Source organism: Atta cephalotes, assembly GCF_000143395.1.
Source record: "Atta cephalotes unplaced genomic scaffold scaffold00006, whole genome shotgun sequence".
NCBI lineage: Eukaryota > Metazoa > Arthropoda > Insecta > Hymenoptera > Formicidae > Atta > Atta cephalotes.
Genome location: NW_012130070.1, coordinates 188,444 through 203,916, shown reverse-complemented (window position 1 = coordinate 203,916; position 15,473 = coordinate 188,444). Strand labels below are relative to the sequence as shown.

At 26.9% G+C, this 15,473-nt stretch overlaps 1 protein-coding gene across 1 annotated transcript in view; it reads left to right on the top strand.

Moving 5' to 3' along the window:
- The window catches only part of LOC105626657 (UDP-glucuronosyltransferase 2C1-like), a 157,306-nt gene that overhangs the window by 28,557 nt on the left and 113,276 nt on the right, over positions 1 to 15,473 (top strand). The window contains exons 2-3 of the mRNA XM_012207951.1: positions 14,831 to 14,901; positions 14,990 to 15,088. Coding sequence (XP_012063341.1) covers positions 14,831 to 14,901; positions 14,990 to 15,088 — 170 coding nt within the window. The remainder of the gene's footprint in view (positions 1 to 14,830; positions 14,902 to 14,989; positions 15,089 to 15,473) is intronic.

Sequence of the window (15,473 nt, the reverse complement as noted above, 5' to 3'; positions counted from 1 at the left end):
CATACACACACACGATCTCATACAATTTTTTAATGAATTTATATTAGATAGACAGAAATTTATATTAGATAGACAGATCATTTTTACAAACAAAGAAAGCTATTGCATATGTTTCATCAAGTAAGTTTCAAAAACTACTTCCATTAAAATTTAATTTATATAAATACAGAATAACAATTTTCAAACAATTAATTTACAAAATCACATTTTTTTCAAAAGGATGAGAATATTCAATAAAAGAAAAGGCGAAATCAAAGAATCTGCTTTTAATATTTATATATTTTTTTAATAAAATATATGTATTATATTATTTCCTTTGTGTATAATTTTTCTGTCCCTTTTTTGTGATAATATCTAATAAGACATAAGAATATGGTATGCATGAAGTAAGTATTTTAGTCATATAAATGTACGCCTATTCGCATTAACAAAATAAAAATAATTATGCTACCATTAACTGAAGGTTATGGTAATAATCTAATTTTTCTAAGTTTCTATAATTTTTATAAGTTTTTCTTTATTATCGACCATGTTTGTTTATTCATTTTCCTTTATCTTCAACATATTTTTTCAACGTTAGTGACATTATAATCATTTTTAATCTCTGAAACATTTCTAGCAAAGCAGAAATATATGAATAAGATATTTACATCAAATAAGTTTATGTAATTAAATTTATATGATTACATGTATGTACATACCTATATGTGTTAAATGTAGGCTAATTTACTCGTAATTTTTAAGTACAAGATGCACCATAAAGTTCAATGAAATTTTTTTTAAATGCAAATAAAACAATTATGAGTTATTATTATTTCTTAAGTAGTTTCTTAAGAAGTAATTTCTTTTTTTATTAAACCTAATTTCAAAGAATTTTTAAAACTTTTTTTTAATTCATACATTATTCCGACTTCTAACTTCTTTTTTCTTTCATTACTACATACAAATATAGTATCTATTCGATCCTCGTACAAATTAAAGCTCGATCACCTGTTTAACTTGATGTTTTATCTAATAGGCTTTATCTGTGATAAATTGGCTCATTGAATGAAACAATTATGTAATATTACAAAATTGCAAATATCGAACGAAGGGTACTTTTATTGTATATTAAGTCTTTTCCTTCTGATTGATTTTCGAAAGAGTGTTGAATTTCTTCTTTAATTAACTCATACGCAATTTTCTGCTGAAGTGATCGTAATGATCAGATTAAGCAATTAACCAAATAATGAAAAACTGTCTGAAACTTATATCTTATGCGTTAAAAATATCTAACATTACAAAATCGGTATCGTCGAGATTCTTGATATAAAAAGTCTTGTCTCGCTCTCGTTTCAGTCTCGACTCGGCATTGATACCGAGAACAGTCTCGGTATCATCCGAAATACTAAGAAATATATATAAGAAATATTTATAAAATGTTTCTTAAGTTGTAATTATTCTTATATTTAAATTACAGCGATCAAAAAAAATCACAGAGATTAAACAGCTCGTCTTTTAACGAAAAAAACTACGTTATCATGACTGAATAAACTTAATATTATTATCAAGAAATTCTGATATATTTAACATGCAGAAATTATTCGATCAACAAGAAATTCCAATAGATTTAATGAGAAGCACTACCATATTCTATCAACAAAAAGATAATGGGAAAAATTTATTCGATCAATTCTGGTAGAAATTTTGGTAGAATTTACGGAAATAATTGTTTGATCAACAAGAAAATTTGATAGATTCAACAGGAAGGCATTAGACCAACAAGAAATTCTAGAAGATTTAATTAGAAAAAATTCATCTGGTAATTCTTACAAGAATTCTGATTCGTTCGTTTTTAAACAGATATACTGGTTAAATCTAGATTTCCAAATAATCCAACCAAACTCTTTTTTTCAGTGTTTACACCAATTAATTGATACATATTAAAAACAACGCAGGCCAACAATGAATTTTGACATAGATAGTATGTAATCTCGAAAGTATGTTAAAATCAAATTCATAGCCCAAATTGTTCCATTATATCAGGTTTTCAAGATATTCTGACCTAAAAAGATTTTACCAGAAATCTTCAAAATTACATACTATCGGAATATTTTTTGTCTATATAATCGGTACAAATTAAGCCATTATTATTAGAAACATTCTCCCAAATATATCCCAACTAGATACTATAATTATCTCTAATATATCTTTATAATATACCTATGATAACATTCCAGGTTTTACTATAAGCAATATTAATCATAGATATCTCAGGAATAACATCAGAATATATTTCGTTTAAATTTGAGATTGTGAGCGGGTATGCGAATGGTAATAAAGCGTACGAAAAGTAATTACACATTTATTATAAAGACGAATATAAATCGCGAACACGCTACTCAATGCATAACGAGAGAAGGTCTTCAGTAATACTAATACAATGAAGCGCTACGCGATAACAGCGCGCAGAATAGAGAGAACACAGATGATGGCGCCTCTAATCGGACCACGGGTCCATGATAGCGATATCATCCGCGTAAGTCTAACAGAGATATCTTAGAGAAGAGAGTATGAATTCCGGTATCAATAGCAGCTATGCAATGCTCGCAGATTCTCTAATTTCCTTATTTCAGATAACCGCGAAACTATCATGTCAGGATTTGGGTCGTCCTGTAGATCAGACCATCACAGGTTCCGTCCATGCACACTTCTAGCCTAACAGCGAACGTCTCTCTTACTGCTTACTCTACCATAGTGGATTATTTTGTTGAAATTACTAAAAGAATATTTATTTTGTAAAGCAACCAAATTTCACATTGTTATTTACAAAACGTAAATAACCAAATAATCGGCCATTTGTGAATAATTTTCTTTTTTTGATACCATTACTATATATCTTTCTTCTCAGTGTATTTTAACGCAAAAAATAATTCTTTTTGTTATTGTTACTTTTATTTTTCCAGTTCAATTTATTATTTACTGGTTTCGCATATCTATATTTTCTTATTAACTACAATTAATTATTTAAAAACACATTGCATTGCCGCACCGCCAAGATTTGAACTTACGATTCTTAAAACGATAGCCTAATGCGCTTACTCAAAGTTAATCGCACTTGATCATGTTATTGTTAACGTTATTTCTATCTCCTACTATAACCGTTTTTAATTTCATGCTCTTTAAGTTCATGCTGACAGTTCAATATTATTAATACTTGAAGAGATTATATGGGAATGAAATAATACGCTGGTATTTATTCATTTAGTTTGAAATGACAAAGCGATTGTCTTTTGTCTCGAAGAGACAAAGAGAAATCGTCCAATCATGGCGAATGTATTTCGTCTTGCGATCTGAGTATTGCATTTTTTATTTTTACTAATTTAATAACAATTTTCAAATTACATATTTATTTCAATAATAATTATTAAATAATTTGATTATTATCAAATCAGTTAGAAATATCTTCTACACATAATTTGATAATAATTACCGAATATATAATTAATATTATCAAATGATTTGGTTTTAAGTACTAAATCATTTAGTTGAACCAACTAAACGAGAATTTTAGCTTTCTAAATATTTAGTAATTATTATCAAATGGTTAGTTACTATTATTATGTATGGTTTTACTTATTGCACCAATATGCATTTGGTACACTGAAAAAAAATATAGTCAATTTTAATAAATATTTAATTGAATACTGCCAATTAAATATTTATTAAATGTAAAGATATATTTATTTGATACAAGAAATGTTAATTTGATTTAACATTTTTTTTATTGAACAAGTATTTATTTACTCTAAGTTTACTGTAAATAAATGTTTAATTGACAGTATTGAACTAAATATTTATTAAAATTAATTATATTTTTTTTCAGTGTAGGTATTATCAGACTTTTTTCTCAGTGATGTGATCAAATAAAATAATAAAAAGAAAGTATTTAGTCAACGGAAATTAACACTTTGTTGGAATAATTAGCTATTTATATATCCAAATGTTTCATTTGAATGACCTTGTATTTGCATATGTTTTCTTATATAATAGATGAATTTATTGATTAAAAATTGATAAAAAGAAGAGGCATGTAGTAGACTCAAAAAAAGAAAGTGAAATAATGACCAAAATCAATTTTATTAATAATAATAATAATAATAATTTGTTTCAAATGTACATTTATTATTGCTACACGTTGTATATTTGTTATGAAAAATATTATTGAAAAGTAATAAAGGGATTAATTATTTCAAATGTTTTGTTGTTATTACTATGAAATGTACCCTATTAAACTTTTTAATAATATTTTTAATAAGATGGATGTATTTAATATCCAACGTAGTAATAATAAACATTTGAAATAAATTAATAAATATTACACTGAAATAAATTAATAAATATTATACTGATGAAATTAATTTTGTTTATACTTCACTTTCTTTTTATGAATTAACATATTTTGATCTTATCAATTTTTAATCAATCATCTATTATATAACAAAATATGTTCACGCAAAAATAATATAAGATCATTCAAGTAAAGCAAGATATATGATTAATACACCAATTTTTATTCAACTATATTCAACTAAACTTAATTGTAGTTAACAATACTTTTAGTTTAACAAATTGTTCAATGCTGGTTAACGAAAATGGTACAATTTTGTATCACACAATTTTGTAATATCACGTGTAAATGAATGAATTGCTCATGCGCATTGAATAAAAGCACTTAATGTGCCTTTTATCATTATTTTATGATTATTTATTGATTGTCAAGGGGAATAAGCACAGATTTCGTCCATTTTTATAAATATTTTAAAGCAATCTTATCATTTTGTTTTATCCAAATTGTCTTTATTTATAAATGGCATGTAATAAAAATTAACGTATCATTTCTCGCTTCTAACGTCACGTTTCAATATGGCTGTGGTGGCTACTCAGAAACCTTAATTGAAATATATAAGACGTTTAAATATTAGTTACTTTAACTGTATATAAATTTTGGAAGAAATATTTTTCAGAAAAACCATAATTGTTTATTGAAAAGTAAGGTTGTTAACATGTCGTCAACAATTTTGAACTAATGCGTAAAACAATGTCAAATCAATATTTATTTTTAGTTACAGTAAACTATTTAAATTTACAAAACCACTAAGTAATTCTGACTATAAATATTTTTTCAAATGACATAATAGCGCATGTCAAGCTAAACAGAATTACTTTTACTTTGAGAATAAACTAGAGTTCAATTAATACTATTTATTATAATCAAATTTATTATAATCAAAATTACTTAACAGTTTGAGAAAGTTAAGATGTTTATTGTAATTAAACATTGATTTGACATTGTTAATATTGTTTACGCATTATTAATCTAATATTGTTTATTCAACATATTAACGGCCTTACTTTTCTACAAACAACTAAATTGTATTTTATGAAAAATTTCTTCCAAAATTTTTATGTACTTTTTAAATTTTTATGTAATTAAAGCTAAATTTAAGCCTCTCATGTATTGTACTTTAATTAATAATAGATCAATCTTAATATCAATCTTCTAAGAATTTGTCTATATTATATAGAATATGTACTTATTTGACAAAATATTTGATTGTTTTAAATATACGAGTATGTATATAATTTATGAAAATTTCATTATTTCATATAATGAAGATATTATTGTAGCTTCATTCAAACAAATCCTCGCATCTATTGTAAAACAATAAAATATATATATATATGTCTCATAAAAATGCATTTAGTTGACTCCGTGAGACTATCCAAATAAATAAACGATGCTGGTATAACTGATTTATTTTAAAGACTATTAAATGATAATAGTCTCGTATCAAATGCACTTTGTTAAGGCATATTGATGCAATATTTAATAAATAAAATCAAACATAATAATAGTAACTAATTGTGTAATAATTACTAAATATTTAGAAAGCTAAAATTTTCGTTTGGTTCAACTAAATGATTTAGTAAACTAAAAATCAAATCATTTGATAATATTAATTAAATATTTGATAATTATTAACCAATTATGTAAAAAAGATATTTCTAAAACTGATTTGATAATAATTATCAAATTATTTAATAATTATAAATAAATAAATATTATAAATAAATATTTATAATATTATTAATAATATTATTTATAATATTGTATTATAAATAATATTATATATAATATTATATGATATTATAAATAAATATTTTAAAAATTGTTGTTAAATTAGTGGTAAAAATAAACATGCAATATTCAAATCGCAGACGAAACATGCCCTCCATCGAACAATCTCTCGAGACAGAGGATAATCGCTTTGTTATTATCCTTTCCCAACTAACAATAAGTCAATAAATACCGTATTATCGTTCATTTCCATATAATCAAATATTAATATTATTAATCGTAGGAAGAATACTATTAATCGTAGAAAACTAATGCGAGCCAGCACACGTTGCTGGTGTATAAAAATACAATAATTTTTATTTTTATAAATGAAATAGAATTACAGACGTTTCATCTCTTATTATTGGTATATATTGATCATCTTCAATGTAAATTTGAAAAAGTTAATTGAGAAAATTTAAACATATAATGTTCGCTTACTATTTCGTCAATAGATAAAATATAAAAGTTGTCTGTCATATTTTACTGGATGTTCAAACAATTATATTATCTGCAATATACAATAACATGAAAAATAATTCTTAATAATAATAATAAAAGACTTAAAATACTAATACAAATATTTAAAAAACTGGATAAATTTACATTACATATTCATGATGGTTAGATAATTTAAAACATGCGTACAGTAAGACATTTCAAGTGTGTCAAGAGCGTGAACTTTTCTATTGAAGTACAATGTTTATTGCAATTGAGAAAGAGTTTTTGTCTTCCTCCACATAATCTGGAACGCATCACTATTGAATTCATCAAGCATATCGAAAATAATATAACTAAATTAAAAATTAATAACAAGTATTCTTTAAGAAATAAGTTTTTCCCTTAATTTTAAAAATTTGATTAATAGTACAATAAGTATAGATAAACTCATTTTTGCTTCGCTAAAAAAGACCAAATTTTTATTATGGACAATCCACAAATAATTTTAACACGCGCCGACAAAGGATGTAGCAGTAGCTCTTGACAAAATTGATTATATAAATAAAATGAAATTTTTACTTTCGGATACTGACACTTATACTATGGTAAAACGCAATCTTTCAAACAAGGTATTATCTGATTTAAAAGATTTGTTAAAAATCTGAAAAAATCGAAAATTAGTTTCTAATCATTTTACTTATCATTTTTTAAATTCAACAAATCCAACATTGCCCAAAATACATAAACAGGCCAACCCGTTACATGTTATAGTTCCTCTATAGGCAGTCCCTTGCAATCTTTCTACACAAAATTTTGGATAACAACTTAGAAAAACCTTGTAGTTACATAAAAAATAGTTTTTAACTTGTTTTTATCTTGTTAATGATCTTAATAAAGTAAATTTATCTAACTCTGTGTTGATATCATTGGACATCTCACTTTTTCCAAATGTATCTATAGACTTAGTGATTAAAAGCATTGATCGACATTGGCACTTTCTTAATAATAAAATTAATTTATCAAAGGATGAATTTTTCAAAGCAATCAGTTTGGTACTTAACTCCACATACTTCAGCTTTAATGACAAATTTTATAAACAGTCTTTTAGTGCCCCAATGGGATTCCCGCTGTCTCCCATTTTAGCTGATTTAGTCATGCAAGATTTAGAGATTTTTGTATTTGAAAAACTACTATTCTCTTTAACATTTTACTACAGATATTTCGCTGACATGTAATTTCAACTCAAGAATGTAACATTGATATGATTGTGAATAATTTTAATAGTTTTCACCCTAGATTAATATAAAATTTAAATTAGAACTTGGTAATATTTTAAACTTTCTTGATGTAACGCTGATAAAAAAAAGATAATACTCTGTTATATGGTATGATTGATATTACAAACCAACATTTTCAGCACGTTATGGTACTTATTGGGAGTACAAATAAGTTTCCGCCGTTTTTTTATCAAAAATTAAGCATTTATTGTGAAAGAACGGTATGTTTTATTCAAAGTAATGGCCATCGCTAACCACTACTTTTTTCCATCTTTCTGGTAGCATGTGGATATCGCGTCGGAAGAACGCTTCATTTTTTGAGGCTATCCAATCATCGATACGACAATTTTGGATATCTTCATATGATGTGAAATGCTGCTCAGACATGCGTCATTGATCGGAACAAGTGGTAGTCGGAAGGAGCAATATCTGGAGAATATAGCGAATGGGATAGAACTTCTTATTTGAGTGTTTCTAAGTAGGTTTTGATTGGCACTGCAACATGTGGTCGAGCATTATCATGCAGGAGAATAATTTTGTCATGCCTGGAGTAGTAATGGGCGCGTTTTTCCTTGAGTGCTCGGCTCAATCTCATCAATTGTGTTCGGTAGAGAGCCCAGTAATGGTCTCGTTCGGTTTGAGCAACTCATAATACACGACAATAAGCTGATCCCAAATACAAATAACACAACATGAGTTTTTTTCTATGAATATTTGGCTTGGCTGTCGATGTTGAAGGCCAGATAGTCCCCATGATTTCCTCTTCTTTGGGTTATCGTAGTGGATCCATTTTTCATCACCAGTGATTATATAAGTAAAAAACCCTTTCGTTTATGCTTGGCAAGCAGCATTTCACATGTGAAAAATCGGCGTTCAATATTTCTCGGCTTCAGTTCATATAGAACCCAATTCCCTTGCTTTTGAATCATTCCCAATGATTTCAAACGATATGAAATTGTTGAATCACTCCTAATGTAAGTGCAAGTTCTTTTAGCATTTGGCACGAATCTTCATCCAATAATGCGTTCCAATTCCGCGTCTTCGTACACTTTCGGCCTTCTGTTACGTTCTTTGTCTTCGAGATTAAATTCACCGTTCTTAAACTTTTGAAACTACTCACGACAACTTCTTTTACTTAAGACAGCATCACTATATGCTTCTATAAGCAATCTATGAGCCTCAGCTGCAGATTTCTTCAAATTAAAGAAGTAAATCAAAAGTTCCCGTAAATGACGTTTATTCGGCTCAAAACTCGACATTTTCAAAAAAAATATATTAGGTTTGGGAAAAAGTTCGTGGCGTTTTTCCTGTTAGATGGCATTAAAAAACACCACGAACTTTTTCCCACATCTAATATGATGCTGATATAAAATCGCTAATATTTCAAGGTTATGGTGTTGTCGGATGTCCAATCTTACGATATGTCATTTTACATGAAATAATTTTAACTATAATTTATTAGTGGCGCCGTCTTTTGCAAACGGCGGAAACTTATTTGTACTCCCAATAAATAATTTTTTTATGCTATCCAATGTGTCAGAAATGGGAACGATTTTTTAACGGACAGAGTTGTATCACATCCTAGTTTCTATGAAAAAAACTTTCGTTTTTTAGTAAGATATTCTATTGAATAACGAATACCCTCTCAATATAATATTTATATCAAAAGAAGACTTTAGATAAAATTTAAACAACTTAACAATAACAAAATTAGTAAGAATAATAATTCATGATCTGCAACTAAGCTTTTAACAACTTTCTTTATTGTTCTGTCAATATCAGAGAAATTCAAAAGATTTTTCAAAAATAATAAAACTGTTAGCTTGATCTATGTGGAATTATATAAATTAAGTTCTTTCATTAGAATTCAGAAGGATATTCTTTTTTACATTCTAACATAGTATATAAAATTAATTGTTCTGATTATAACACTTCATACGTAGGCCAAACAAAAAGATTATAAAAACAAAAATATCAGAACATCATAATCACATCAATAGACATACTAATCAACACTCGGTTATTATGGACATAGATTGGAATTTAATCATGAATTCGATTGGAACAAGATTTTAGATGAAGAAAAGAATTACAACAAGCGATTACTCTCAGAATCTATTTATATTAAGAAATAGAATTATGGTTTAAATTTACAGGAGGATACTGAATGTTGTATTCTTTATACCATGAGCTTTTTTAAGAAGAATGATTTTTCCAGGTTTTATAATTAATGTACATATTTATTATTATAACTTTTTTGGATTTCTTGTTTCCTTTTATTTATTGTATTATTTTCCCTACTTAATAACGATAATTTCGTTTTGATCTCTTCACATACTCTTGAAATGTCTTACTGTACGCACATTCTAAATTATCTGATCATCGTTAATATGTAAATTTATCCAGATTCTTCAATGATTTTTTTATACTAGTATTTTAAGTCTTATATTATTTTTCATATTGTTGTATATTGCAGATAATGTAATTGTTCGAGTATCTAATTAAATAGACAACTTTTATATTTTATCTATTGACGAAATAGTAAGCGAATATTATATGTTTAAATTTTCTCAATTGAATTTTTCAAATATACATTGAAGATGATTCAATAATAAGGGTTGAAACGTCTGTAATTCTATTTCATTTCAGAATATATTATATTTTTACAACCTGTGCTGGCTCGCATTGGCTTTTTATCTTCCTACGATTTATTCTTTGGAGCCTTCAATCAAAATTGAGATTTAATAATATTAAACTGTCAGCAGAGGCAAATTAAGAATGATTACCGTAAGAGACATAAGTAATGTTGGCAAACTCGATCACAAACGTGCGATTAGCTCAGCGTAAGTGTATTAGGCTGCCGTTCTAAGGATCGTAAATTCAAATCTTGCGATGCAATGCGTTTTTCAATAATTATTTGTAGTTAATAAGACAAGAATATAGATATGCGAAACCAGTAAATAATACAATAAATTGAACTGAAAAAATAAAAGTAACAATAACAAAACAAATTATTTTTTTTGTTAAAGTATAATTAATCAAATAAATTCGTTAATTTTCGACTTTTTATGTTACATTAACTATTCTTCTTCAAAAGAAACAAATATTTCGTCAAACTAAAGCGTCTTCTCAATATATTTTATAAATACTTGAACAAGCAAGAAAGATAGTTTATTCAATTTAAATTATTACGAAATGATCAAAATATTTTATTTCATTAAAAGGATATTGTGTCACATCAAATAAATATAAAGTTCGATCTACTATTTATTTTGTCACTCCGACTATTATATTTAGTCAAATAAAACATACACGAATTTCACAATAATATTGTGTATACAAATTTGTGTATACAACTGTAAAGAAGCATAAACGAGTATAAACGATACGTAATTATTTTAAACATAAATTTGGTTGTTCTATTATTTTTTTATTTGACGTATATATCCTTTTGTTGTCTCAATTAATGCTATTTAATAAATCATCAAAATAAATTCCTATTCAATTAAATATATTCTAAAATCAAATAAATCTTTTTCCTGCAATAACTCAGTTTAGTTGAGCCAAATTAAAAATCATCATAATAATTGACATTATAATAATAACACAAAATATTTTGCTCTTTGCTCTTTGCTACATTGATATTTATTCGACCTCAACATTTTGTTGAGTCAAATAGTTCTTTTTTTGTTGAATAAATTTTTTTTCTCAGTGTACTACTTTATTATCCTATGATTTTGTTTTATTTTTACCTAAAGATAATTACAAAAATATCTTCTCTTATATATAGAATAAAACTATTAATTGTAAACTGTATTCTTTAAAAAAAAATCATGTGTTTTTCTATTCAGAACAATATTAATGCTAATTGCGGATTAATTCACTAAATGCTTTATTGTTTTTGATGGCGTTATTACATTCCATAAAAATAATGAAAGACATTTGCGTACATATTACGATATGCATACAGGGTGTCCCAGAATGATCGCCAATTATTTTGTGTGCGGCACGATTATGATAATCGGGACTCCTCAAAATGAAAGTTTGAGAAATATTTGCAATAATTTTTTACTCAAGTTATCAATTATCAACTTTACAAAAAAAAACAATAAGTGAGAAAAATTATTTTATTTTTTTTTATAGAACTGAAAATTTTTTCAGAATTTTTTAGTATTGCATTTTCTTAGTTGATAAAAATAGTTGTCAATAAGAAAATGCAGTATTAAAAAATTGTTAAGAAAATTTTTTAAAAATTCTCAGAACTCTACGAGAAGAAATTAAACAATTTTTATCTCTTGAGTAAAAAGTTATTGAATATTTCATGTGCTGATAGAGCGGACTAAACTAAGTTGAAGAAAGATCCTCTATTATTTTGCAATTTTCGCATTAAGTTAACAAAATATTAATTATCAAAAATTATCGAATGTTGATCTCCAATAATTTTTATTGATAAATGTTCACTTTTACATAGCCCCAAATGATCTTCAACTTAATCTTGATTCTTAAGAAAATCAAGATCTTGATCTTTAAGAAAATTGATCTTTTCTGTTGTTCGTTATTCATTAAAAAGTTGCTAACAGAAAAATTGTTATGAATAGCACACAATTTTAAAACATAAAATACATATTTTAATAGTATTTTCTCTTGACAGGGGGTTTTAAAAACAAATTCTCTGCTTAAAATATCAATTTTCTGTTCTAAAATCGAATTTTTAAAGTGAGGGGGTAGGATGAGAGTTGCTTCAGGTGAAAGTCGTGCGCTCTCAATCAGGGGCAAATTGGCCGTCATTGCTTTAAAACAGAAAAAAAATAGCAGAAAAAATTTCGTACTATTAGGTGAACTTTGCTTCCGCCGTTTTCCTATAGATGGCTTTAGCGGTAAGTGGTGGTCGAAATAAATAGATCATAGACGTCATACAATAAACTTGGGCATCTGTCAACATAACCCCATAGAAACATTAGTCGATTTGTGTCTGCATCATAAAGTTATTCTCGATTGAAAATGTCAGTTTACGAACCAAATTCTCGTCATTTGCGGAAGGTTTTAATTTTTTGCTTCAATATGAAGAAATCTGCGGCTGAGGCTCATCGAATGCTCTCAAATACTTATGGTGAGGCCGCTATTAGTGAAAGAACGTGTCATGAGTGGTTTCAACGCTTCAAGAACGATGATTTTGACGTCCAAGGTCATGCTCTGTATTTGGTGGGACCAGCTCGGCGTAGTGTATGAACTGTTAAAACTGACTGAAACAATCACAGGTGATCGGTATCGAACGCAATTGATGCGTTTGAGCCGAGCATTGAAAGACAAACGGCTGCAATACAACGAGAGACACGATAAAGTGATTTTGCAGCATGACAATGCTCGATCCCATGTTGCGAAAGTGGTCAAGACATACTTGGAAACGTTGAAATGGAAAGTCCTACCTCACCCACCGTATTCTCCAGACATTGCTCCCTCTGACTATCACTTGTTTCGATCAATGGCACACGGCCTGGTTGACCAATACTTCCGGTCTTATGAAGAAGTAAAAAATTGGATCGATTCGTGGATAGCCTCAAAAGATGACCAGTTTTTTCGACGCGGAATTCGTACGCTACCCGAAAGATGGGAGAAAGTAGTGGCCAGCGATGGACAATACTTTGAATCATAAATGTATAACCAGTTTTTTACAATAAAGCCTCGAATTTCGAAAAAAAACGGCGGAAGCAAAGTTGTACACCAATATTCATAAAAATTTTTCTGTTCATAACTTTTTAATGAATAACGGAAAAGATTAATCACCTTGATCTCCTTGAGAGTTAAGCTCGATATTAAAATTAATTAGAGAATAAAAAAGAATAGAAAATAAAGGCCAAAAAACCTTACACGTTAATTACATGTGGATCTCACGTACCCTCTCTGAACTTTTGTGTTTTCTTATATTGACACAAAAAACCCTTGCAGACTTATCATATCAATGGACAATTAAAGTTTTTTTTTCAACTTCAATCCGGGTTTTTAAATTATATTATAAAAAAATTACAGCAACGTAAAAAATCGCACAGAATATGTTGAACCCATGAATATCATAACAAGGTTAATATCTTGTTAACTGCAAAAATTGCAAAATGGTAGAGGACTTTTCGACTCAGTTTAGTCTCATCTACCTTCCTGTGAATTATTGTTAGAATCTCGCTGACAATCTGTATAATATATTGATTGTAAGAAAATTATAACATGTAACTTTTTAAAGACATTACATAAATTTATTTGATACTGTACTCATTTGTGTATAATAAAACAGTAGCAAGTTATTTTAATTTTTATTAAAATCTTTATTTTTATTAAAATTTTTATTAAAAGATTTTGTAATTAGATCTTTATTCCGCCTATCCCCTCAATTGTGGATCATGATATAATTTTAACAGATTCAAATTTATTTAAAATTGGTGACAATTAAAAATCATTGATATTTAAAATTACAATAAAAATGAATGAAAATTAAACGTTTAGAAATAAAGACTAATTAAATTATGAATAGTAACTTTTTGTATATAAACATGTAAGTATACTATTTTATATTCTATTTCGATATTTAAAACAAATAAATCTTTTGGTACCATTTGTAAGATTTGACAAGTTTTTAAATATTTTTATAATAAATTTACACAATAAAAGTATTGTTAGGTGCCATTACACAAAGCGCAGAAAAGCGGAAACGTGAAATTAACTAAACTTTACTCTAGATTTCCGCGTTTCTTCTTTATCTAAATGCTAAAAATAAAACAAATGTTAAAGAATCTTGTGATATACATTATTTTTAATAGAAAATACTATAATAATTTAAATATAAAAAGTAGTCTAGAACTAATGCTTGACTCACATCTAGTGCTTTTATCCTAACTATGTATATTAAAAATCTTCTTTTATTTGTAATTGAAATATTTAAAAAATATTTTTTATTTTACAGAATGCTCCACCGAATTATGAGAATGTTGACTTGTCATTTTCATATATAAGCAAAGATTGCACAGGATTAAGGTATGCATTCATCACGTTTTGTAAATCAATACAAGTAAATTATTCCATACCTAGAAAACTATTAATCTTAAATTTTATAATTTGGTAGACATATAGGAGCCTACGCGCTTTTCCATCAAAATTTATTGGGAGCAAATCATATATGCAGACATCAATTATTTAGTCCCGCTATTGATAAACTTATAGCGTAAGTTTAATGTAACAATAAAATTTAAAGTAACAATAATTCTCTCTCGGAAACTTTAGCAATTTATATTTTTAAAATTTTTTATCTATATATATAGAAAAAAATGGTTTCGTTGAAATATCTAAAAATTTAGATAGCAATCGGAAATAATAAATGTCGGAAACGCGTAATTCTAATAGAAATGGAAAAAGTTATTTAATAAATATCTTCTGAAAATAATTTTGTTAGATCGCTCCAAATAGTTATGCAAAACGTTTCAAGTTAGTTGCTGAGATATCAAAACTTTGTGCAGCAGTCATCATGCTTATACACACACATATATATGTATATATATATATATATATATATATATATATATATATATATATATATATATATATATATA